The 26,402-nt window shown below is 34.2% G+C and overlaps 4 protein-coding genes across 4 annotated transcripts; 1 reads left to right on the forward strand and 3 right to left on the reverse strand.

Annotated features, from left to right (window-relative positions):
• Window positions 1-8,166: 8,166 nt before the first annotated feature.
• LOTGIDRAFT_99729 (hypothetical protein) lies at window positions 8,167-8,463 on the forward strand (the record flags this gene model as incomplete). The annotated part of the gene is made up of 1 exon (XM_009059301.1): window positions 8,167-8,463. A coding segment is annotated over one exon (297 nt), but the record flags the coding sequence as incomplete, so codon positions are not given.
• Window positions 8,464-9,576: 1,113 nt separating this feature from the next.
• On the reverse strand, window positions 9,577-12,830 carry LOTGIDRAFT_163243 (hypothetical protein; the record flags this gene model as incomplete). The annotated part of the gene is made up of 4 exons (XM_009059302.1): window positions 9,577-10,056; window positions 10,405-10,606; window positions 11,916-12,099; window positions 12,806-12,830. The coding sequence occupies 4 exons, from the start codon at window positions 12,828-12,830 to the stop codon at window positions 9,577-9,579; spliced, it is 891 nt and encodes a 296-aa protein (XP_009057550.1).
• A 7,165-nt stretch (window positions 12,831-19,995) lies between these two features.
• Window positions 19,996-20,562, reverse strand: LOTGIDRAFT_163244 (hypothetical protein; the record flags this gene model as incomplete). The annotated part of the gene is made up of 1 exon (XM_009059303.1): window positions 19,996-20,562. The coding sequence occupies one exon, from the start codon at window positions 20,560-20,562 to the stop codon at window positions 19,996-19,998; it is 567 nt and encodes a 188-aa protein (XP_009057551.1).
• Window positions 20,563-24,714: 4,152 nt separating this feature from the next.
• Window positions 24,715-25,713, reverse strand: LOTGIDRAFT_163245 (hypothetical protein; the record flags this gene model as incomplete). Its single annotated transcript, XM_009059304.1, has 1 exon — window positions 24,715-25,713. The coding sequence occupies one exon, from the start codon at window positions 25,711-25,713 to the stop codon at window positions 24,715-24,717; it is 999 nt and encodes a 332-aa protein (XP_009057552.1).
• Window positions 25,714-26,402: the final 689 nt, after the last annotated feature.

Here is a 26,402-nt window from a genome sequence, read left to right on the forward strand (position 1 = left end):
GTTTCTGTTTGAGATAACTAGTTTTGACTAAATCGGCAAGAATTAATCATGTTAGCAGTTTCTTTGAAAATTGGTTTCGATAAAATGGCATAGATATATGTAATTGAATTCAAACTAATAAAATTTCTTCAATATGAGAAAATTCGTACTTTAGTCACTAAAGACTGTTTTATCATTTCTGACAGCTGCCAGTGGGCGTATGTTACCTTGCCTCGCAAGCTATCTTTGTATATCTCCTGAACCAAAATAAGTTTTTGGAGCGTGAGCGACAATCATTTTTATCCTATAACTTTAAAACCTTCTCCTTTCCTTTCTTCTAATCTCCTGTTTCCTCTTATTAGTTGTAATTCTTTCAACTCGTCAGATTGTTTCACTGCGTCGCTTTTTCTCTTTCCCGCTTCTGCGATTGAGCCGACGCTTTAGCACCGGATGAAATAAGTGATTTGTTTTTTGAAACAAAGCTAGCTACTTTTGGAATTATTTTTTAACCTAGAGAAAATATTGATGAAAAGATACCGTCGCTCGAATAATCTTCGAATTTGTGTTCGTGTTTTAGAATTAAACTGATCCTATTTATAAATGAGTTAATTTAACGAAGAAATTGTGGTCTGTTTTTTTTCCAAAAAAAGAGTTATCTTCTTTCTAGAAGTTTCTAGACTAAAAATAACATTATTTAAAACGAGGCTATAAAAAAACCGGATGTTAAGCGAAACAAGGATGTTATTTTATATAAGGGTATTTTTAATATGCTTTTATCGTTTAATTTAATGAAATGTAGGGTGATTAGGTTCTTTTTTGGGGTGAGGGTTTATGGAATGTAGGAGAGGGAATTGATTGAAGGTGTTTTTGGTGTTAGAATTTATGAAATGTAGGGTGTTTAGGTGTTTTTTGGGACCTTTCAATATGTTCGCACTTTCCCCATGCAATGAAATGGAATGGGGAATCCCCTTGCGAACATATTGAAAGGTCTAGTACTACTTACTCGATATGCATGGGTTATTTCTCTAAAAATAACAAATCGGGAATATTAATCAAACAGGCATCTGAAACAATAATGAAGCAATCTGACATTTTATGGGTAAATAAAGGAACTGAGTGTTAAAAAGTATGAAATCTCTGGGATTTAAAATTTATAGTATATATGACGAAGGTAAAGCTGTAGTTATTGACAGATTTAATAGAATCTAAATTCCCAAAAATGGCTTAAACTATTACCTATTGATGAATATAATTACAAAATACCTTCATCTATAGGTGTGACTCCTACACAAGCCTAAGAAAACTCCAAAAAAAAAACAAAGTCAATAACAAACAAAATAAAACTTTGAAAATGAGATAAATGATTTAAATATTAAACCCAAATTTAAAGTTTGAGATCGCGTTCGTATTTATAAATATAAAAGTAAATTCGAAAAAGGTTACGCTTGATATTAGACGAATGAAATATTTATTATTGATAAAAGTTAATAATACTTCACCACCAACTTATAAATTGGTAGATTTACACGGGGCAGAATATATCAAAATGAACTTGAAAAAACTCTCTTTAAAAAAAATGACTACTGTAAGTTTCGAATAATTCATACGAAGAAAAGATACTACAACACATTATCAATTAATACGATGGGCATAAGATTTAAACAAACCTTTTTTTCTATTGTATGCGGGGTGTACTATTATCACTTAAGGCTCTTTTCCACGGGACGATTTTTTTCGCACGAAGCGATTATTTCGTACAGGCGCATGCGTATTGATAAGAAGTACTAGAATTTGCAGCGAAAAAAATCGTAACGACGATCGCAAAAGAAGTAGAATAGGTTCTACTTTTATGAGACGAAATTTTTCGCGCAATTAGCTTATCCAATCAGATGCGAGAATAACGGCGTCAACGTTGATCTTCGATGACAGTGGAAATCAAAATTCGTCGAGCGCTTTTATTTTGCGACGAAAAATTTAGCTTCGCGCGAAAAAATCGTCCCGTGGAAAACCGCCTTAAGAATCAAACAGAATCAAAACTCTATGCCATAACTAATATCCATACAAATCAAAAAGGCGTTCATCATTATTGGCTTATTCAAAGGGGGAGCTGAGTCCATATATTTATTTGATTGATATGGATTAGATCCATCTAAAGAAATAATTGATTTGAATTACCATCCAATAAAATAAGATAATTTTATTTGTGGTCAACTTTCTCTTTTGGTTTTAAATAAATTAAGTTTAGGCGAGCCATTTGAACAAATTCTCATAAATCTAGTTTTAAAAAATGGCAAATAAATTTGGTTCAGGACAATAGCCCTGATTTAGTGCCCACCTATCGTTTCAAGTCCGCTCAAACACAATCCGCGCGACATATGCTTCACATAGAAAAGTAAAACTATGCTTGGTTAACTCGAAGTTAAAAGTTCCCACAAGTTTTTCACAGCTTTAGAAAAGTTCCCGATATCAAAGTACCAAACTCTTTGATTGCGGTGTATGGCCACCATTTTCACGTGGTGATAAGGTTTTCTTGGAAAAGGCTTTGAGATATATTTAGTTCAACCAATGAGAGGCGTCGGAATATGGACCATCGTCATGGTTGTGCATAATTCGGTCACGACGTCACAAACGTAAATAAACCAGTCAATAAGTTACTTGTTTCAATCTTGTAATGAGCGAAAAGTTTGGCGATTTTACATGAATTCTGGATATGAAATTGCTCTTTTGTGTTCAAATAAACATAAATATGCAGTTGTAACTTTGTATAGTTGAAAAATCCAGCATAATATCCGAGGTTATCTTCAAAGAAGCATAAAGAAAAGGGATAAACGCAGCCTAGCCTAGTTCCTAGTATCTTAGATAATCGAATGTCATATGCCATAATTATAATAGGCTATGTGAAAATCACTTGACGGTCTTTTATCAAATATGTTATTATTAGAAATCTTTATGAAAAAAGTCGCAATCTCATTACATAACCATTCCTCGACACTTGAAAAAGGATAATACTTCGAAAACCGGTTCGTGTCAATTGCGTAAGTTTTTGTTTTACTTGTTATAATTTTTTACATCATTGTTATTCATGTTTCTAATCATTTCAACCTTGACGACCATTCAATAGACGATCTCACCCTAATCCCAATTGAGCGCATAGAAATTGACTTGCCCAAAGATGAAACTACCAAATTCTGTCAAGCTAGGGAAGCTCATTGGATTGAGACATTGAATACAGCAAGACCTGTAGGACTTAATATTCACCATAATATAGGCGTAGCGCCCTTTGTTGTCCCGTTCAATGCAACCAGCAATCGAGATAGTATCTGTTCCATCCTAGGCCTGTACATTTGGGAGAATCAATCCCTACCATCCCCGAAATCCAACTTTAAACTTTTCCTTAACGTGTATATCTTTTATTTCATTTTCAAAATTATAAAGGGTAGAAGAAAACTTTATAATATCTGGATTTTGACTAGCTTCCATTGAAGAAACACCTATAGAAGAATGAATATTATTATTATATCCCGATACTACAGTTGGTAAAATCTTTAACAATTTTTGAGACTTTTGTTCTGTGAATATTTTAAACAGTTTTGATTTAAGTTTTCTGTTAAATCTTTCTATTACTACAGCTTTCCCCCCGTTATTCGTACTGTGAATTTCAAACTCAAACGATTTTACATTTCTGTTATAAAACTCTGTTCTAGCATCAACCCATAATTTCTGTGATTTTCTATTAGATTGTTTCATAATTGTTTCAAAAGCTTGTTTAACAGTTTATTTAACCTGATTTATATTTCAAAGGAATTACCTAAGCATATCTTGGATATAAATCTATAACTGATGAACAATATTTATATCCCCTTCCGACTGATATATTAATTAAATCAGCTGACCATATTTCATCTTTATCAAATACTTTAACTTTTAAATAATGTTTTTTTTTCTAAATTCTTTATGAATTTCATCCTTGCTTTTAACAGTTTTATAATCAGCGCTCTGTGTATTTTCTATTTGAATGATGGATTTGGAATATTTTCACGTTCGATTATCATTTGTTAGTCTGCTTCGTGTCTAGACTTTATGTCTTTATTTCTGTATAAAATATCATGTTTAAGTGCAGCAGCAACAGGTTCTTCACCTGGTTTGGGTTTATCGATTTTGTCTAATCCTAGATCTAACCTTGTACCTGAACCAGTGTAGCTCGTTGTTCTATTCTCTTGTTTTTTAGTTCTCTTATTTGCTGAAATTCTTTCAACTCATTAGACTTTTTTACAGCATTGTTTATTCTAACTCCTGCTTTTGCAACAGAATCTAGAGCTTGAGATTCGGAGGAAATAGATGATTTGTTGTTCGAAACAAAGCTAGCTACTTTTAGAAATAGAGAAGTTAGTGCTGAAATGAAACCATCTCCTGAATAATCTTCAGTAGTTTCGTATTTTTTTTTTGTTCGTGATATAAAACTAAACTAAATTAAAAATGAGTTAATTTAATGGAAAATATAGCATTCTGTTTAAGTTTAGCGGTTCAGGAACAGAATTTCCGACTACTCTCTACAAACCGTATATTGTTACAATTATATTCAATATTATGAATAGACCCATCCTTTTAATTACTCAATTCATAGGAATGAGACAAGATGAATAGAGTATTATCCATTGACCCATATAAAGTCCTTTCACAGGAAAATAACACGTGACTAGTTTTTGAATGGATTAATTTTAATATGTGAGTTTTTTAGTACGTAATTTAATGTAATAAAGGTTTATATTAATCATTATCTGAAAAATGGAATGTGTTTGCATTGGTATGTGTATGTAGGTGTAGATTTGACTTTTATCGATTGGATGTGTTTTTCATATTATGATGGAAGTAGGTATGAGGGTTATATATTAGATATAAAACATGTAATGTTATGATTGGTGTGAGTGTGAGAGGTTTCAAATTGTAAGCATTCAGACATAAACGTCTAATGAATACAAAATGAAATCTCTTATTTTACTCATTTGAACAATAAAAAATAGCGATGCCATCGTTATACGCCCATATTTGTAATGGCAGCGAATTTGTCCGGGAGGTTGACAAGAGTTATCAGTAAATGAATTTTTCTGAGAGTGAAATTTTCATATTTCATGGGTTTTGTTTACAGCTTACAATTCAAGAACAAAGGCAACAACTCATAGTAAATATTTTTCGATTCGTCTGATTTTCAATAGGGTTCATCCTTGGGTGATAACACTCACACCAAGTTTCGTCGAAATCCATCAAGAAACCACCTCTCTATCGTGTGGACGGACAGACAGGGGCGACGGCTATATAGGGTTTATCCTTGGGTGATTACAAACACTCACACCAAGTTTCGTCAAATCCATACAAGAAATCAGCTCTCTATCGGGTCCACAAACAATTTAAGAAAAAGGGCAATAACTTATAGTAAATATTTTTCGAATCGTCTGATGTTCAATATTTTGACTGTAAATAACGAATATTGTGTTGCTTTTCTGATATTGTTTTACAACGTTAGGTAAATGCATTAAAATGCATATTTGAATATAAACAAGATTACACACTTACTTGATCTAATGAAAGCTTTAGTTCTGCCGATTGCTGAGTCCCTGCCAATACCAGATCACGACTGGAGTCGTGCATACTTAAATCGTTAATATACAGACCAGCCTCAAACATATCATCTAAGCTATTCATTCTGTCAAGTACAAATGAAAAACAAAGTTTTAAAAGCATAAAGAAATGTAATACTATTAGACACTGGCATTACTGACACAAATTTCTTAAAGTAAAATTTTCTTATCAAATCTTTAAATTTACTCTAAATTATAAACTTGAGTAAATTCCAAGGCCACAAACATTTGCTGAAAACAATTATTTACTCAGCCTGATATTCCAAATTTTCTTTACTCTAGCTATATTGTTTTCTAGGTTTGTTTGTGAGTCTTAATGTGACAGGATGGACTATAGAAACTATATAAAAACATAAAGGTTACCTTTATTAAACCACTCTAATGGCATAGACATAAATGTATTGTTATAAAATTTCTATGGTAAAATCAAAATGAAATCAAATTCAGCTAAATTTCCATTGGTTGAGAGAATAGCGGCTTTAGTCCTTTTTTACTCAAAGTGAAAAATTGCTCCCAATTGAAAATAACCCTGAGAATTGTTTATGGCCCCCTTTTTTTAATTACTTCTCAACTGAGTAAATTCTCAGATTTCTGACAAAAGTGAGTTGTTGCAGTTTTATGGCCTATTGAACTATTTCGTTCTTCAGGCAGGGGAAATAACGACAAAAAAAAAACACAATCACTATTGCAGATAATAGTTAGACATTATGTCAATTACTTTCAAATACAGTGAGTGTGGTCAAAACTCAATAAGGTGCATAAGTGTATCAATAGTGTTTGGTGTCACTGAGATAACACTATTTTTGGGGTATTTGGGGTACAACCTGACCAACAACAGAAACGACCAGCCAACCAGTCCCCACTAATTTCGAAAGATACGTCTTTGTCTTTAAATGAATTAAGGATCGAACTGAAGAAACGAGGAGCGAAGTTGTTCGGAAGAAAAATTGATTTAGTTGAAAGGTTTGTATACATTTTCACCTGTTCAACACTCAAAATCACACTTAACACGTGTCTCCGCTTGATGGTATTTGACAGGTCACACTTGTTGACGTCGTGTTGTGTGTGGTGAGATGTCGGCGCAGGGCCATTTTTCCGCTTTTTTGTTCAACAAGGCCTAAAACCAAATGCATAATTATTGATATCGTCTTTTATTACTTTTAAAAACTTCCGATTATAATATTCTATTGGAATTGGTAGATTTCAAAATTCAAATTTAAATTCATATTCCTTTTTTGTTTATTGGGCTTTATATTTTAAAGAATTTATATTTACTTCTCTAAAAGTTGTATTCATTGTCAATGTCATTGTATTTTCTAAGATCAGATAGCTCAGGGGTTAGAGCACCAAGTGATTTTAATGTTATGTTATCAATCTGGGGGTCCTGGGTTCGAATCCCAGTCTGATCAAGATTTTATTGTTTATTTGTGTCTCGTGTATGCGGAATGTTAATTAAGTGCATGCAAGTTGTATTTCAGATGCTAGATAACAGTTATTCCTGTGAACTGAAATTAAGATGATGATTGAAGGAACAGATGAAGTTTAAGTATTGTAGATCTATTTCACAATTCACTTTAAATACCGGTATCTAAATATTACAATTTAAGGTCCAGAGATTCAGAAACTATTCAAAATTGTGATGCATAATTTTTGATCAACTGAAAAATACAAGTGATATGTACCATATGACATATGTATTTAAATATTTCATATTTGTAGGTTAGAAGCATACAGGAGAAATTATAATTTTGGTCGGAATGATTTGATTAATGCTGTGGAATATAGAGTTTAAACACCAATAGATGATTTATATAGAGATATCAACAGCAATACAGAATTTGTACATATTCGTTTGGAAAATGTTACTTCATATTTATCCCTCTTTGATAAACATTTTGATCAAAAATCAAAACTTTTGTATCATGAACAATTTTTGAAATATGTCTGAGTAACTAAAGTAGATGATCTTTTTTATGTAAAGTCTGCATGTTGTACTGAAATGAAGAAGTCCTGCTCTTATGTTAATAATATATGTTTTGACAATACAGGATCCATCGTAGAGAGTGAATGTGAATGTCCTGCAGGAATGGGAGCAAACTCACACTGCAAGCATGTATGTACTGTTTTGTATGCTTGTGTTGATTTTTCAGAAAATAAGACCATTAATACACAGGAAACTTGTACACAAAAGCTTCAGACATTTCACCACTCCAAGAAATTCACTGGTTCTCCAATAAAGGCTGAAAATCTAAATCTTCTAGGGTGTGACCAGACATGTTTTGATTTTGATCCAAGACCATTGGAATTTCGCAATCAAGATTCTTATCCTGATTTTTTTCGAAATGTTTGCCTTAACCAAATTTTTTCTCCACAGATGCCTATATTTCAGCTGTATCCTCCTGTTAATTTTCTAGCAGTAGCACATGACCATGATTACTTATATAATTCTCCAGAAGATATTTTTCTTTCACTTATGCACATTTCTCATATTAATTCACTAATTGTTAAAAGTATTGATCAGAATACAATTGGCCAGAGCAAGAACAAGTTATGGTTTCAGGAACGATCCAAGAGAATTCAATCATCAAACTTTGGTAGAATTTGTACTGCCACAGACAGAACTAATTTTCAAAGATTGGCAGAGTCATTGATAAAACCATCAGATATTAGAACAGCACCAATTCTCCATGGGAGGAAGTATGAAGATGCTGCAATTAGAAAGTACAAAGATATTTCTCAAAATAAGGTCACAAGATGTGGAATCTTTGTTTGTGAAGAGTTCCCGTTCTTGGCAGCATCACCTGATGGGTTTATCAATGACTCAATTGTGATTGAAGTTAAGTGTCCGTATGTTGCCTAGGATAAAGTTATATCAAGTTCATCTGTTCCATATTTACATGAGGATAATGGTTCTTTTAGTTTAGACAAAAAGCATAGTTATTTTTTTCAAATTCAAGGGCAAATGTTGTGTTCCAAAAGAAAGAGGTGTGATTTCATTGTTTTTACTCTTAGGGATATTAAGATTATTAGAGTGGAACGAGATGACGAATTTATATTTTCTATGATTAACAACCTACAGGAATTTTATACTAAGTTTTTTAAAGAAGCATTCCTCAATGAATTTTTTTATAAGCCGTATAATGGCCCCATTTACTAATACATGTATTTGCAGTGATCTTTTGTGAAAATTTGCATTCATTTACCAATGAACTACAAATGCCCTTCGTGATATCCAATGACGTTCGTTGTAATGACTCAGACTCCTAGTTTGTGTTGAATATTTAAGCTATTTGTTTGTCTTATAGATGAACTTTCAAAAATGTTTTTTCATTCGTTTCTGAGAACAGACACTGATAGCATTAATTACATCATTCTAATTTTCAATCAGATGTCTGTGGTTCTTGTTAAAGAGATTATAAAGAGGTTTTCTGAAATTTTTATGTGTATCAGGGTCACTGATGGCATCAAGTCCTAATGTGATACAGGATATTTTGCAATTAGTTAAATGGAATTGCAGGAACCACAAACATCTGATTGAAAATTGGAATAGTGCAAATCAATACTATCAGTGTCCCCGATAGACATAAAAAATTTAGAATCTTTACAATCCCTTTGAAGTTAATTGACAGGAGTTGTGTTGCTGTTTTTCTCCACTCTCTACAATCGTTTTAGTATTGAAAAGAATTAGATTAATAAATTTTCCAGTTTTCACTTGATGTATTTATATTTATATAGCTTACAAAAACATCTACATATAAGAATAATACATAAGTAATTAGAATCAAGCAGAATCGGGTACAATGCACTTTCTAAAATTGCACAGAAAAAAAACATATGAATATTATTTTAGAAGAAAGACTTGTTTCTGTGCTGTTTAATTGAGACTTTAAAATATTAAATGTTTTTCCTAGACCTATAATCCTCTCAATATGCACCCGTTTGCTTGAAATACGTCTATCTTTTAAAACAATATTACCTGAAAGTCTGTTTTTTTCCTAAAAAATGAAGGAATGTTCACTGTAACATTTTTGGGAGCAAAAATATCCTGAACATTAAATCCCTTATCTGCCATGATAGAGTCACCTGGGTTACACATAGATACAAGACCCCCTCTTTCAATAATCTGACGATCACTTGTACTACCTCCATAAGCTTTTGTGATATCAACAATTAAACCTGCAGGTGTTGCTGAAACTAAAGTTTTTACAGTATTTTGGTTTTTATAAGTTGAAAATGTTGCTTGTTGTGTTAATAGGGGTTTAGGTTTTTTAATCGGTATTTCGGTTCCATCAATAATACACCTTGTGGCTGGAAATTTAGATTTAAAATCCTTGGGAGAATAGTAATATACAACTTCTCTAGGTGGCCATATATTCAGCTCACTCCATTGTTTAAACATAAAACAAACCCAAGTAATAAAAAATATTTGAAACAGAAAATTCTGAAATTACAAACATTCTAGACAATTCAAAATTAGTTTTGTGCTGACGAAGGTTAATATGAGTCAGAAAAAATTGATCAATAGCTGGTAAAATAGATATAGTTCCAGAGCTGTGAACAGCACGTAGATGGTGAACAGCAGCTCCTAATGACTGAAAAACCATTAAAAATTTTGCATAAAACTCTAAACCAGTATAAAAATGAATTCCTGCTGAATCATCTTTAAAATTTTCTGAAGAGAAATAATATTGAGTGGAAGTGTTTGTGTTGCAGTTTCAACAGTTTCGGCATTAACATTAACTGGGATTTGAAAATTAAAATCATCTGAAATTGAACGTTCTACAATTACATCATCTTGTAAACATATATTGTCCATACAGTCATAAAATATATCTTCACCAATATCACCAACAACATTGCTACTAGAAATGGTATTACTTCTTCTTTCTATCCGTTTTCTTCTTTCATCACTTCCATTCCTTACTTTCGTCCATTTAAACAAACTTGGTACAGCTGTTTTTTTTTCAATCTTTTGCAACCTGATTGTATACCTGAAAAAATTTTAAAACAAATTTTAAATGACTGAGCTTATCCTAATCAATATACCTGGTATATAAGACAATACTCTAATGGAACAATGATTCTGAATAGGGTCCAATAACAAATTTGAAAATCCCTGTGTGTTTTTTTATCAGCATAAGTCTAACAAACACTCCTTTTTTGTACTGTAGGTTATGTTATAAATTCAATTTCATATGAGAAATAATAGTAGGTTACTCATGTATATTATTGTTATCAAAGGCCTAATCATATTCACCATACACATAGGCATAGCCCTATCAATATCATGTTCCATCACAAGAACTATTAGTTTAGACTTAGGGGTAGATCTAGGTCTATTTAATTTTTCAGTTCGATGTAGGTAGGCTACATTATATTACAGACAAGACTGTACGAACAATAATCAATAATTCTACCCAGAATATGCCTTCCCGTAACTGTATTACATGAGCAAATGATGCAAAGATAAAGTTTTTCGCAGAAAATTCAGAAACATAAAGTTTGTTTATGAAACAAAAAAGGTAAACAGGAAGTGTATTATATTACGGACTGACTTTTTACTTATGGAAAAGTGTTTGATTGAACAAATAGACCACTAAATGGAATAAACTTTACCAGAACGATAGTATTAGCTAATATTGAATCTAATATTGATTATTGCTCCCAATGAACAGTGACACTGACAGAAAAATTGGACTTACCACCATAGAAAGGCGTAGATATGTAGTCGTCCCGGTCAAAATGCTCTGAACATACTACACTGTTTGTTGTTGGTTTCCACTTGTCACGCTTTATGGCTATGATCCATTTCTTTCGTAACCCCTCATCCTTTGGAAACGAATGTCCTCCTCTGTTCGAACATAGTGGCACAGAACAACAACGGGACAGCATCTAGTAACTACTAATAGCCGAAGCTGGGTAAACTATTTCTGGGTCCGTGTCGCTCGTAGCGCCGTCTATCTTGTCATAAAGGGAAGTAACTTGACTCTGACGCTCAAGTTTTACGATTTCACCGAATTTGCTCAAGATATTCTGATTTCAACCAAGCCTGTACGATTGTTTTCTCAATACTGAAAGAGCGTGGGTTTTCTAAACGAATTAGTTCATCCATGGCTGGATACAAATACAGGTATATCCAACTTGAATTGTTAGTTCAAGTGGTCACCATGGATTCCAGAGAAGCGATCATCTCCCAGATTTTCATTTTTCGTAAATGCATTTGGTGTAAGTAAGCAGTGGCTATCAAGTCGTGAATGCGCTCATCCTTTTCCATTTAGAAAATCTGAGAATTCCACCTACCATTTCTCTCCCTCTGAAATTCCATTAAAGACTAAGTCTGAGTACATTCTATTGAGAACCACATTATCAAGAGGTGCATTTTTCTGAAAATAACACCAACTCCCCTCCCCCACACCCCTCTCCTCACCTCCAATGGGAAATGACTTTGTTTCATTGTGGGACTTTGCTTTCGCTTTCGATTGATCTGAAATTTTAAATGCAAAGAGAGTTGACAAATGTAAATAATATGGTACAGTCAAATTTTGTACTTCATTTCCGCTTTTAAACAGGAAAGCATTTTTCGGTCGATTTTATTCGGGTTTTCGTTTTTACAATCTACCTGTAATTTCTGACCTGATAGCACTTGTTACGAATTACGATATTCGAAAATTCGTAGCTCACTTTTTTCGATCAAATTTTTTTGCAACTTTTTTGCTTTTGCATCGATTGATCTGAAATTTTAAATGCAAAGAGAGTTTACAAATGTAAATAATATGGTACAGTCAAATTTTGTACTTCATTTCCGCTTTTAAGCAGGAAAGCGACTGAATTTCAAATCTACTTCCGGTTGAATAACTTCCTGTGTAATTTATGTAGGTCATCAAAATTTAGCTGATTTTTACCAAATGAAATTCTATGGCCCATTTTAAAATAAAATCAAGACCGGAAGCGATACTTCGGCTGCCATATTGAAAAAACACTTTTGTAAATCGAAAAATGGGGCCTCTATGAAGAAATGGACGTGTATAATTTTGATGTTTAAGTAAACTACAATCGATTGCCAACAAAAACTAGGAAGCCGATTTTTGAATTTCGCTTTTCCTTTTTTGCAACTTCCGGTTGAAATTTTTGCAAGTTCCATCTCGTGACCTTTGATGACCTTGACCTTTATTGGGTCAAAGGTGACTGACCTTGGCTATCAGTTGATGCTTTCATATTTGACCTCTGTTCTGTTTTGCCGATGGAAATTGACGATAATCCCAACTAGCACCACGTGCGCAGTCCTAGGAATATGCTTACGATAATAAAATAAATGTGACATGATAAAATTCTTGCTTGCATTTGTACTCCTGTAATCTTACGCATATAGATTTAACATAAATATCAAAATAAAAATACTTATTAGATGGATCAGATGCGCTATATGTGACACTTTTAGAATGTTTTCAAAAGATAAATCAATAAATGTTTATAAAACAGCACATGTTTGCATTTTCAAAGTTTGATGACTCATATCTAGTGACGTTGATCTTACATGACCTTCCCCTTAACATGGTCATAGGTCATTGACCTTGAAAATCTAATCATACTTTCATATTTTATGTCTGGCTTCAACTTCCGCTTTCATAACCTTCCAAAAAAGCGAAATTTTCAAAAAAATTTACTGCTTTAGCACCTGACCTAATTGGCTAAGAACGTTGATTTTTTTCAGATTCTTTAGCATATTAGCACAAGAGCAAAGTCCCACTCAGTACCACGAGTAGTCCCAGTTTTGTTATCGAATTGTCAATTCTTTTCTTTTTTTGCATTGTTTTGCAAATGTTTTTTTTGTGGGACTTTGTCCCAGTTTGTTATCGAAATGTCAATTCTTTTTTTTTTTTTTTTTCCGAAATTTACACACCTTCCTGAGCTTAGACTACAAAAGTTGCAGCAACCATTCAACATTCACGAACCTTAGATATAGGCGACGATGTGCATAAGTATATTTTGGATCTTTTTTGCAAAACCGGAAGTGCAACAGTTCAATATGTGCAAGAATAGAAAATCGGCTCTAGAAGTCGTATTTTTCAGTCGATTTTCTTTGGGTTTGCATTTTTGGAATCGACTGTTAAAATCTGAAAGAATAGCACTTTCAAAATTTCAAAATTCGAAAATTTGTCGCAGACATTGTTTTTGCCAAATTTTGCATTTTTTTCATTTTTTTTGCTTTTGTCTGATTAATCTGAAAAAAAAAATTAAGCAAAGACAGTTCCAGAAAGTAACCAAAATGGTACAGTCAAATTTTCAACATCGAAAATCGATTTTCACTTCCGGTTCAATAACTTCCGGTGTAATTTGTAGAGCTCAAAAATTTTATGCTGATAAGTAGAAAAAGCTATGACAAAAAAACGAAGAAAAAAAAAATCCGGAGCAGACGTGAAACTTTGGCCGCCATTTTGATTTTTCTACAATGATTCGATTTTTATTCAGACATAACGGTTTATCGGATTTAAATGAATTTGGTGTCAAATGAAAGAAGATAAAAAAAACAACATGATACTAGGAAGCCGTTTTTCGATTTTCGATTTTGCTTTTTTACAACTTCCGGTTGAATTTTCTCAAACTTTGAAGGGTCATATCTCGTGATCTTGACCTTTGATGAACTTGACCTTTATAAGGTTAAAGTTCATTGACCTTAGTTCATAGAGCCTTTGGACTGCTCTAGCACGTGACCTAATTCACCTAGAGGGTTAATTTTTTCGGATTCTTAATGTGCTTTTCAGCGATATATAACAATTATTTTTTAAAGCAAAATTGAAATTCGCGAATTTTTCAAATTTGAGTTATTTTTTACAATATTTCTGTCTCTTTGAGCTTGGTGTGTATATATCTTATGACCTATTTGATGTACAACAATGAAACTTGGAACACAAGAAGACAAAAGTAATTGAGGTGGGCGTGGCACATCCGGGTTAAATTACTTATTATTGACATTTTTGGCAAGGGACATAACTGGCAAGGTATAAATTTGTTCAAAATGGAACTTTGCATACAATTACTTCATCTGTTGAGCCACGTTGTCTTAGAAGTTAGATTGTTTCGGCTTTATAATTCAAAAAAATGAACAGGATTTGAAAATTCAAAATTTTCAAGTTTTGATCTTGACCTTTTTTGACCCTGACTTTTGTAGGATCCAAGGTCATTCACGTTGGCTATCTATTTATACTTGAATATTTGCTGTCCTATCTCAACTTCCGGTTTTATAGCCGTATATATTTTAAAATTTTGATGACTTGTATCTCGTAAACTTGACTTTTGTTGACCGTCTCCTTTTCAATGTCAAATATCATTGACCTTGGCTATCTTCTGATACTTTCATTTGTGAGGTCTGTCTACTTCCGGTATAACATTCTTCCAAAGAATCAAAACTTCTCAACTTTAGACTGTTCTTGCACGTGATGTAATTATCGTAGAAGGTTGATTTTTTCAGAGTCTTTTCCATTTTGCTACATTTGCACGTGTGGCTCTAGTTGTGGGACTTTGTTATCGAAACGTCAATTCCTTTTCAAGCAAAGGCTGTAACAGCTGCATCAACATTACTACATGTGTAGACCTTCTTTAGTGGCAACGTCGTAAATGAGTGTATTTGGGAACATTTTTGCAAAACCGGAAGTGCCACAGGTCCACATGTGCAAAAAGCCGAAAATCGGCTCTTTTCTTCGGGTTTTCATTTTTACAATCTACCTGTTATTTCTGACCTGATAGCACTTGAAAAATTGCGAAATTCGAAAATTCGTAGCTCAATTTTTTCGATCAAATGTTTCCATTTGTTTGCAACTTTTTTGTTTTTGAATCGATTGATCTGAAATTTAATATGCAAAAGGGCATCACTAAAGTAAATAATATGTAGTTGTCAAATATTTAACTTTACTTCCGGTTTTAAACGGGGAATCAATTGCAAGTACAATCCACTTCCGGTCGAATAACTTCCGGTGTAATTGAAATAGGTCAACGAAATTTATGCTGATCGTAAGTAAATGCTATTACAAAAAAACGAAGAAAAAAAATCCAGACCGGAAGTGATACTTTGGCCGCCATATTGAAAAAACACACTTTTGTAAAACTCAAAATGGGGCCTCAGAGTAAATGTTGATATGCTCAAATTTGATGTGAATGTATTCCGCAATCGATTGCGCAAAAAACATTGCGAGCCGAATTTTGAATTTCGCTTTTGCTTTTTTGCAACTTCCGGTTGAAATTTGTTCATGCTTTAAACGATCACACCATGTGACCTTGACCTTTGATAACCTTGACCTTCACTTTACATAGATATAGAATAATTGCTTTTTTAAAGCAAAATTGAAATTCGTGATTTTTTCAAATTTGAGTTTTTTTTTACCATATTTGTGTCTTTTTGATCTTGGTGTATGTATATCTTATGACCTATTATATGTAGAACCTTGATATTTAGAATACAACTAGACACTTTGAATATGAATTCACCTATGACAAAAAAATTGGGGTGGGCGTGGCACATCAGGGTAGAATTACTAATTGTGTACATTTTGGGGCTGGGGCATAACTCGCATAGGATACGTTTGTTAAAAAGGGGACTTAGCACACAATTACCTCATCCTTTTGGTCAGTTTGTGTTAACAGCTCAGTTGTTTCAGGTTTATAGTTCAAAAAAAGGAACGGGTTTTAACATTTGGATATTTTCATTTTTCGATTTTGACCTTTGTTGACATTTGTTGACCTATATCTTTTGACCTGAATAATGTAGAAGCTTGAAATTTGAAACACAACATAACATTTGGAATATTAATTACCCTATGCAAAAAAAATTAAGGTGGGCGTGGCACATCCGGGTTATATTCATTATTAACATTTTTGGCTAGGAGCATAACTCGCAAAGTATACGTTTGTTCAAAATGGAACTTTGCATACAATTATCTCATGTTTTGTGCCACTTTGTCTTAGAAGTTCGGTTGTTTCCGCTTCATAGTTTAAAAAAAAAAGGAACAGGTTTTAAAAATTCAAAATTTTCAATTTTTGACCTTGACCTTTGTAGGATCAAACGTCATTGGCATTGGCTATCTATTTATACTTTTATATTTACTGTCCTATGTCCACTTCCGGTTTAATAGTCGTGTGCAATTAGAAATTTTGATGACGTATATCTCTTGATCTTGACCTTTTTAGACCTTCTCCTTTACAAGATCAAAGGTCACTGACCTTGGCTATCGGCTGATACTTTCATTTGTGAGGTCTGACGTCTACTTCCGGTATTAAAATCTTCTAAAAAATGAAAATTTCTCAACTTTAGACTGTTCTTGCACTAGATCTAATTATCGTCGAAGGTTGATTTTTTCAGTGTCTTTTGCAATTTGCTACATTTGCAAAGCCCCACTCTAGATTTTTTTTTTGAATTCTGGTCAGAGCGCCCATCCAAAACTATACATGCCATATAAATACTGTCAACATTTCTCCCGTTAATGCCGCGAGACTAAATTTTGTTCCAACCGGAAATGACGTAGAACAAAATCCATTTTTTACGTTTTTGCTCATTTTCGGCTCCAATTTTGATCGGATTTTGATCGATCTTTTCGCGCTAACGGCTATAAGTTAGCAATTTAAAAATTCTAAAATTTAAACTTTTGTCGCTGACTTTTATAGTTTCAATTTTTGAGGTTTTTCACTTTTTTTCTAACTTCTACAATTTTATTTCGATCGATATGAAAACTTACAGATAGTTAGATGATTTGATTGCAAACTATAATTAATTTTCAAAGTTTCGATATCACTTCCGGTTTTGACGTTATTCGCTCCTAAAGTTCAAATTTTAACTTCCGGAATTTTGCAGATATTTGAAAAATTCTTTCCTGCAATTAGTTAGAGTAGTCCCCATTAGGATGTTGAAATAAATAAATTCCACCCGGAAGTATAGGGTCAGACGCCATCTTGATAAACCTAATTTTTATAAAACTCAAAATGGGGCCTTAGGGGTAAAGCAGATGTGTGTGATGTCAAATTTTGACTTCTGTCGCCGACTTTTTGAAATTTTATTTAGAGCCTTTTTCAAACTTCCACAACTTTTTTGCGATCGATCTGAAAATTTACATGTAAATGGACATTTTGATTGTGAACAAAAATCTGCTTTCAAAATTTAGATATCACTTCCGGTTTTAACGTCATTCGCCCCCAAACTTGAAATTTCAACTTCCGGAATTTTGTAGATATTTAAAAAATTCTTTTTGCAATTAGTTATAATTGTCCCCGTAAAAAATTTTGAATGAAAAAATTTGACCCGGAAGTATTGGGTAAGACGCCATCTTGATATGACTAATTTTTATAAAACTCAAAATGGGGCCTCAGGGTAAAATTGGATGTGGGTACACTTGATGTTTATGTAAACTGCAATCGATTGCTAACAATACATGGGAAGCCGATTTTTGAATTTTGGCTTTGTATTTTTTTTATTTCCGGTTTTATGTTTTCAGTAATTGTCAAAAATATTAAGGCTCATATCTAGTGACTTTGACCTTTGGTGACCTTGTGACCTGCACAAAAATTGTTGCTATTGACGAGATCAATCCGATAATATCTCCACTTTTGTTGTGCATCGTTAACTTCCGGTTCTACAGCCATTGGAAAATCGTGATTTTTAACTTTGAAGAGCTCTGTCACGTGACCTACTTTATATACGACAAAATTTCTTATATATTTTTAAAGTGCATGATCTCTCCTTTTTGGTGATATATCACACTTCATATTTTGATCAAATTTGCGCGTTTTAAAAATTTTAAATTTTGTACTGACTTCTATAGTAACTGTGCGTAAATTCACGGTGTCTATAATCTACCGACAGTCACCGTTGCCTTAAAAACTACGAATATCTCATGATCTAATGATTGTAAACACTTGAAATTTTGAACATTATTTAACAATGTACACATCATTACAGACAAATTAAAAAATTTTAAGTGGGCGTGGCGCATTCGCTGTGTATTTACTTTATCTGTAATATTTGCAATTGTCATAACTCCATAAGTTTCCAAGTGTTACCTTTGAAATTTTGCATGAAAATAGATCACTACATAGTACAATTGGTGATAAGATTACAGTTGTTTGCGTTCTTTACTTTAAAAAAGGGAATAGGTGTAACACATAAGACTATTGTTGGTATGAAAGGTTTATTGGCATGGTAATGGTTGATTAAAACATAGAATACATAAATTAACTTGGCCGTGTGGTATAAAGGTAAACCACCCCCTTGGTTGTTGAGCTGGAACCTCCTCTATTCAAAGGGGTCTCCTGGTTTTATTAAGCTTCAGGGATAATCCTGGTTTCTTATTGGTCAACACGTAAGCGCCCCTAATCTAGGAACCTGATTGGATGATAAGACTTATTTGGCCAAAGGACTGACCATGTGACATTATTGACATAATGTATAATCTTTTATAACAATTACTAGTAACTTAATTAATGAGTTATATCTGGACAAAGAGTTATTGTTGTCAAAGACAAAAGTTGCTCAAGGCTGTGAAATATTACATAATATGAATCCCTTTGACTAAACAATTTAATTTCAAGTGGCTGGAATGTTAATTAATAAGTTTGACACGTATTGTCATTCCTAATGCATTTTGCAACATTCCTTCTATTCTTTACCAATTTAAGCTGCAAAACAGCTTAAATTAATGACTTAAAAATTGGGTTAGACGAGTTGTACAACCACCGATGTAAATATAATATATATATATGTATATAAAAATATAAAAAAATGTCAATAGAATGAATTGTCTCATTATGAGTTAACGTATATACACGAAATTAAAAATACACAATATCCATAATCGTACTGTCCGTATAAAACACCACATCCATATAATTCCAAATTGAAAAACTGGAACACGAATAAACTCACACAATTCGAATAATAACACATACATATAATTCCATATCGAATAACTGGAACATGAATAAACTCACACAATTCGAACAATAACACATCCATATAATTCCATATTGAATAACTGGAACATTAATTACTGGAACATAAAAACTGAAACATTTGGTAAAATTAACCAATCATAACGGGAACATGAAAACTGGAACATTTGGTAAAATTAACCAATCATAACTGGAACACGAAAACTGGAACATTTGGTAAAATTAACCAATCATAACTGGAACACGAAAACTGGAACATTTGGTAAAATTAACCAATCATAACTGGAACACGAAAACTGGAACATTTGGTAAAATTAACCAATCATAACTGGAACATGAAAACTGGAACATTAAAACTGCAACACTTGGTAAAATTAACCAATCATAACTGGAACATGAAAACTGGAACATTTAAAACTGGAACATTTAGTAAAATTAACCAATAACATCACGTGGCTAATTGTAGAGTCGGGTAAATATGTTTCACCATTCCTTCTTTTACCATTTCTTCCTCTAGTATTAAAGGTGTAGGGGTAGTGTTCTCCCTGTCTTGCGTATTTCCGCTTACAGCTTTAGCTGACACCCACTTACGTATGACCTCATACTTAATAGCGTCACCTTCTTTGTTCATGTACCGTTTGGCTGAGATTTGGAGTTTAGATTTGATACAATAAACGATTAACATTAAAATAAAAGCCACCCCAGTGAAACTGCCTATCCCTGTTGACAAAAGATGCCAATGTGCCCATGGTTTGTCCTTAACTGAAAGATCATTGAGTTTATGGAGTTGGTTAATAAGAGATTTGATTGGTACTTTCTTTAGTCCGCGAAGATGGTCCGGTAGGGACGGGATTGAAGTATTTGGAAACGCGGAGCGCAATGGTTTCCATAACTGAATCGTTGATAGTTTAAAACGATTTTTTAGATTTTGAAATGCGTGTTGAGAATGGAAACGACTTTCTCTTTGAAAATAAGGCGAAAGAGTGATGTGTGCATTTGAAGCTGAACAGGTCATGTTGAGTTTGATTAATTCAAGAGGAGATGGGCAGTAATTTGATTATTAGAGTAGTGTTTGTTATAACAAACCAAGGTAAAGTGGATGGGGGAGGTGGTGAACAATAAGGTTAAAATTATTTAAAATATTATCTACATAAGGGGAAGCTTAATTATTGTCGAGCATGCCAAGAATGCCCGAAAGTAAATTTTTTAAATCTGTGCTCTTAGTTTGGGATTCGCTTGTCTTGTCAATTGTAACTGAGTTAACAGTGCCATCACTGTCTGGGTCTGTTTGAGATCCAGTTTCCATTGTCGTCAACTTAACGACCGGATCTATAGGCAAGTGTGTATTCACCAGAGTATCAACCTCCATAGTTTCGACCGGAGACGATTGTTGTGGCGGAGATCGAGTAGCGCGAATACGATTTGCTAATTCCATAAGGGGTATATCATCTTCCGAAGATGAATCTTCGCGAGTGCGGCGAGATGCCTTGACTAAATCAAAGGAGTCCTCGTCCTCAACATCACCTTCATCACTGGAAGATACGCTTGAACTTTCGGGAGGTACGACGTAGTTAGCATTTCACTGCGGGTGTCCGTCGGCAGGCGGGGGAATATCCCAGTTCTCAATATCAGCGAGGCGCAAATGTTCGGCATGTGATTTAGTAGTAGTGCCATCTAATTGATTTTTTATAATGAATGAAAGTGGCGAAGTTTGTTCTATAATTCTATAGTAGGGTTTCCATTTACCCTGAAGTTTACTGGTACGTAAATGATTTTTAACATAGACTGGGTCACCAACTTGAAAGTTAACGGATTTAGCGTTTTTATCGGCGTACCGTGCTTGTCGACGTTTTGCTTTCTTGAGATTTTGGTGAACTAACATTTATGTTGATTTACAAGCGCAATTTTGTGGAAATCTTCTCCGAGATATTTCCGTCTTGGTTTCAGCAAATTATCGATAGGGAGCACGACATCGCCATTGTACACTAGATAAAATGGAGAGAATCGAGAAGATTCACTTATATTAAATCGAACGGCAGCTAAAGTCTGGTTGAGGTATAAATCCCAAGTATCCAGTGCATTTTCCATTTTCTTGGAGAGAACGTCATGAAGGGTTCTATGAAAGCGTTCGACTTGAGCATTACTCTGCGGGTGGTAGTATGAAGTAGTAACATGACTTATGTTTAATTCGGCTAACGTTTCGTGCATCATTTTGTTCTCGTTTTCCGTACCATTATCCGTGACTAACTGAAGAGGCGTTCCATAACGAGGAAAAATTTCTTCTAAAAGAAGATGAGCGACATTTGCGGCAGATTTATCTTTGACTGGGAAGGCTTCAGGCCAACCACTGTACCAGTCGACAAAAGAAATGATGTACTTATTTCCAGAGAGAGAAACGGGATAAGGACCAGAAAGGTCAAGCGAGATTTTTGCAAATGGGTAGGGGGGGATGTCCGTTTCCTGGAGTGGAGGTTTTATTTTCTTAAGTGATCGCGTTTGACATGGCACACACTGAGAGACATATTGATAAATATGTTTGTATAAATTAGGCCAATAATATTTTTGAGCAATCATGCTGTATGTTTTATCGATACTTAGGTGAAATAAGTTATGATATTGTTTTAGAATTTCGTTTTTTAGGTGCACGGGAACATATAGCCAAGGAGTAGGTTCGCTATCTCCGTGAGAAAGGTAATAAAGAACATTATTGATAAGCAGGTACTTGTTGTGAATTGAAGGTACTTCTTTGTCGCTTTTTAACTGCGAGATAAGTTTAGAGATTTCTTTATCTTTAGCCTGTTCTTGAGGCATATCGTAACCTTCAATACTGATATCTTCATCAGGGTTGGTCGATTCAGGGATTACCTCACATTTCGCAAATTCTTTTGGGTTGAATTTATTAGAATTGATTGCATTAATTTCAAAGGTGTGATCATTGATATCGGGTTCTTCAACTTGCACTACGGGATCTGACTTCGGATTTTGGGACATGCGGCTAAGGAAATCAGCAATAACATTTTGTTTCCCTGGGAGATACTCGATTGAGCAATTATATCCAGTCATGTTAAGGGACCACAGTTGTATTTTCTTATTTTGCATTGGCGAATTCAGAATATATTTCAAAGGTTTATGGTCCGTCCTAATCACAAATTGGGCATCATGCAGGTAATAATCAAATTTTTGTAGAGCGTAATGGATGGCAAAGCATTCTTTTTCTATAGTAGACCAACGGGTTTGAGTATCGGATAATTTATGCGAAAGAAGATAAATAGGGGCTTCGAATTCCTCGCCATCAGCAGCTGTTTGAGTTTGGACTAAACAAGCTCCGATACTATAGTTACTTGCATCAGTATAAAGTGTATATAGTTTGTTAGGGTCTGGGTAGGTTAACAGAGGTATAGAGGTAAGATGATCTTTTAATTTCTGAAACGCTAAACTACGTGCCGCATTCCATTCGAATTTAACATGTTTTCTCGTTAGGTTGATGAAGGGTTCCGCGATTTTTGAAAAATTTGGAATGAACCGGCGATAATATCCACACATCCCAATGAAACTGCGAATATCTTTAACTGTGCGTGGTTCCTGCAAGTCATTTATCGCACGGACTTTTTCGGGGTCGGGCTTGATACCGTTTGGAGTAATGATGAATCCGAGATAGTTTGTTTCCTTTTGGAGGAAGTTACATTTCGACAATTTTAATTTTAGGTTATGCTCTCGAAGGCGATTAAAAACTTGGTTTATATGAGAAAGATGTTCTTCTAAAGAAGAAGAAAAAATGAAAATATCATCAAGATAAGCTATTGCGAAAGCGTTGAGGTCTTGAAGAACGACCTGCATTAAATTCTGGAAAAAACCTGGAGCGTTAGCAATTCCAAAAGGCATTGTGTTAAATTCAAATAATCCACGGTGACAAGTAAACGCGGTCTTTTCGCGATCGTTTTCATCCATAAGGATTTGCCAATAACCCGATTTTGAATCCAATGTGGAAAAATAAGATTTATTATGGAGCTGGGAGAGAATGTCATCAATCAAAGGTAGCGGGTAGGAGTTGGGTTTAGTGATTTGATTGAGTTTCCGGAAATCGACACAGAAACGTTTGGAACCGTCTTTTTTTTCCTACGGTGACAATTGGAAAACTCCATGGCGATTGAGATGGGCGTATGACATTTGCCTCGAGCATCTCGTCAATGGCGGTATCGACGGTGGCTCGCTGGTTAATTGGGGTTCGATATGGTCGCATTTTAATCGGTGGATGAGAACCAGTATTGATTTGCATTTTGATAGTCTCCGTTTGAGTTAAATCTAAATCCGTTTTTGCAAATAAGTCGTCATTGTTTGAAAGAAAATCTTGCATGGTGGAGCGATGTTCCTCAGGGACATTAATGTGATCAAAATTATTATTTGGGGTTGACTGGTGATCCATAGAGGAGATTTCATTTATGGACTTAACACAACCGGATTCAACATTTTCGACACGACCTACTTTACATCCTTTACGCAAATAAAAGGGTCGATTAGTGGTATTAGTTAAAGCGAGCGTAAATTTATTATGTTTTTTCGCGACATTTAAACTATTATTTAAAGTTAATCCCGGGTGATGGCTAATAAACCCATGATCTACTGGAGTGATTTCATATAAGCTAGAAATTGTTAAATTCGCAGCATTTTTTACTTTAGCGGCACACAATGATTGCTGAGGGTTGATTTTGACAGGAGTTGTTAAACGAAGTATAGAAGATATGTGCGCGTCCTGGACTAACGGTACATACTCATTATTGTCACGTAAACAACCTAAATCGTAGTACAAACGAACAATCACGACCTAGTATAAAATTCCTATTTATATTAGAAACAACATAAAATTTGTGTGTTAACGCGGTATTACCTAACCGAAATGGCAAATTAATAAATCCATGAATGATTAAAGACCCTCCGTTTACAGACTGTAATCCTATATCAGTCTGGTGCAAGCTTGGTTTATTTGGAAGCTTAGTATATACTTTGTGATTTATGATACTACAATCGGCGCCACTATCAATAAGCGAGTGGTAACGCTGATTACTCAGTTTAAGAAGACAAGAACTTGGATTTTGAGATAAATTTAAATTGAAAATTGGCATATTATTTGATGAGCTCTTTTCATTTGCTTCAACATGAAAAGAGCTTTTTAGTTTAAATGTTGATTAGGGTACTGATTAGGGTAGTGAGAATGGCGTCTTTGATTAAAAGTAGGGCGAGAAAATTGTTGACGGGAGGGAGGCTTGAAGGAACAGTTGCGACTGATGTGTCCAGTATTATTACAAGTCCAACATACAATTGACCTATTCGGATGAGAAAAGGAGGAGTTCCTGTTGTTGGGTTGATAAGACCTTTCGGGGGGACTGTTATTTCGATCGTTTTTAGAAAAGGCATTTACATGGCCGCTTGGGCGCTGATTTGAGCGACAGTCATTTGTCCTATGGCCGAAACGATTACAATTAGAGCATCTGCGTTGGGGTCTTACATGATCAACTTCCATGGGTTCATGAGAATATGCATTGTCGACAGGAAATGCGTCAGATCTAAGAGCAAAGCGTGACCGAATATTTTGTTCTCCCATGGCACTTACAACGGCACCTTGTAGAGTAGCTGGATTTTCTCTCATTAATTTGAGTTTGAGGTAATCTTTAGTTAATCCGTTGAGAAATACTGTGATAGGCTGTCTTTGGACAGGGACAAGGTCAATTTCAGTGGAAGAATAAGCTTTAGTAGCTAACGTCAATAGTCTTTCCGCAAATATTTGCACATTTTCCTCGCTCTTTTGCCTAGCAGTTTGCAATACAACAAGGGCATGTTGTGCATCAGTTATGGTATCAAAGCGCGTCGCTAATTCCCGTTTTACTTCGGTCCAAGAACTATAGGGGTTTTCAGGTAAAAACCTGGCCAAAAAATCGCTTACTGTACCCGAACTTGATTGGTAAGCTATATATTTGATTTTAGCATCTGGTATGTCAGCTAATAAAGCATACTTTTCAATACTTTTCATCCAATCGGAATAATTTTTAGGGTCGCCGGAAAAACGTTCCACGAGGCTGGAAACTCCATGATGTTTCAATGTAGTGGACAAACCAACTAATTCCCCAGTTAAATTTTGGAATAACGTACATATCTCAGACTCCATAGCCATGATACAGAACAAAAGAAGAATGACTTACCTCGTATTTCGGTCACTTGTAGTCAGGTTGTCCACTAATTGATTTTCGGATGTCGAAGGATTTACATTGACTTCACGTTGTGAGACTGGTCACTGGCATCAATTTAGTCATATGTAACACATAAGACTATTGTTGGTATGAAAGGTTTATTGGCATGGTAATGGTTGATTAAAACATAGAATACATAAATTAACTTGGCCGTGTGGTATAAAGGTAAACCACCTCCTTGGTTGTTGAGCTGGAACCTCCTCTATTCAAAGGGGTCTCCTGGTTTTATTAAGCTTCAGGGATAATCCTGGTTTCTTATTGGTCAACACGTAAGCGTCCCTAATCTAGGAACCTGATTGGATGATAAGACTTATTTGGCCAAAGGACTGACCATGTGACATTATTGACATAATGTATAATCTTTTATAACAATTACTAGTAACTTAATTAATGAGTTATATCTGGACAAAGAGTTATTGTTGTCAAAGACAAAAGTTGCTCAAGGCTGTGAAATATTACTTAATATGAATCCCTTTGATCTAGGAGCTGTCTAAACAATGACAATGGACATTTAATTTCAAGTGGCTGGAATGTTAATTAATAAGTTTGACACGTATTGTCATTCCTAATGCATTTTGCAACTATAGGTTTAACAATTTTAATTTTTGATCTT

This window comes from Lottia gigantea, assembly GCF_000327385.1.
Source record: "Lottia gigantea unplaced genomic scaffold LOTGIsca_38, whole genome shotgun sequence".
NCBI lineage: Eukaryota > Metazoa > Mollusca > Gastropoda > Lottiidae > Lottia > Lottia gigantea.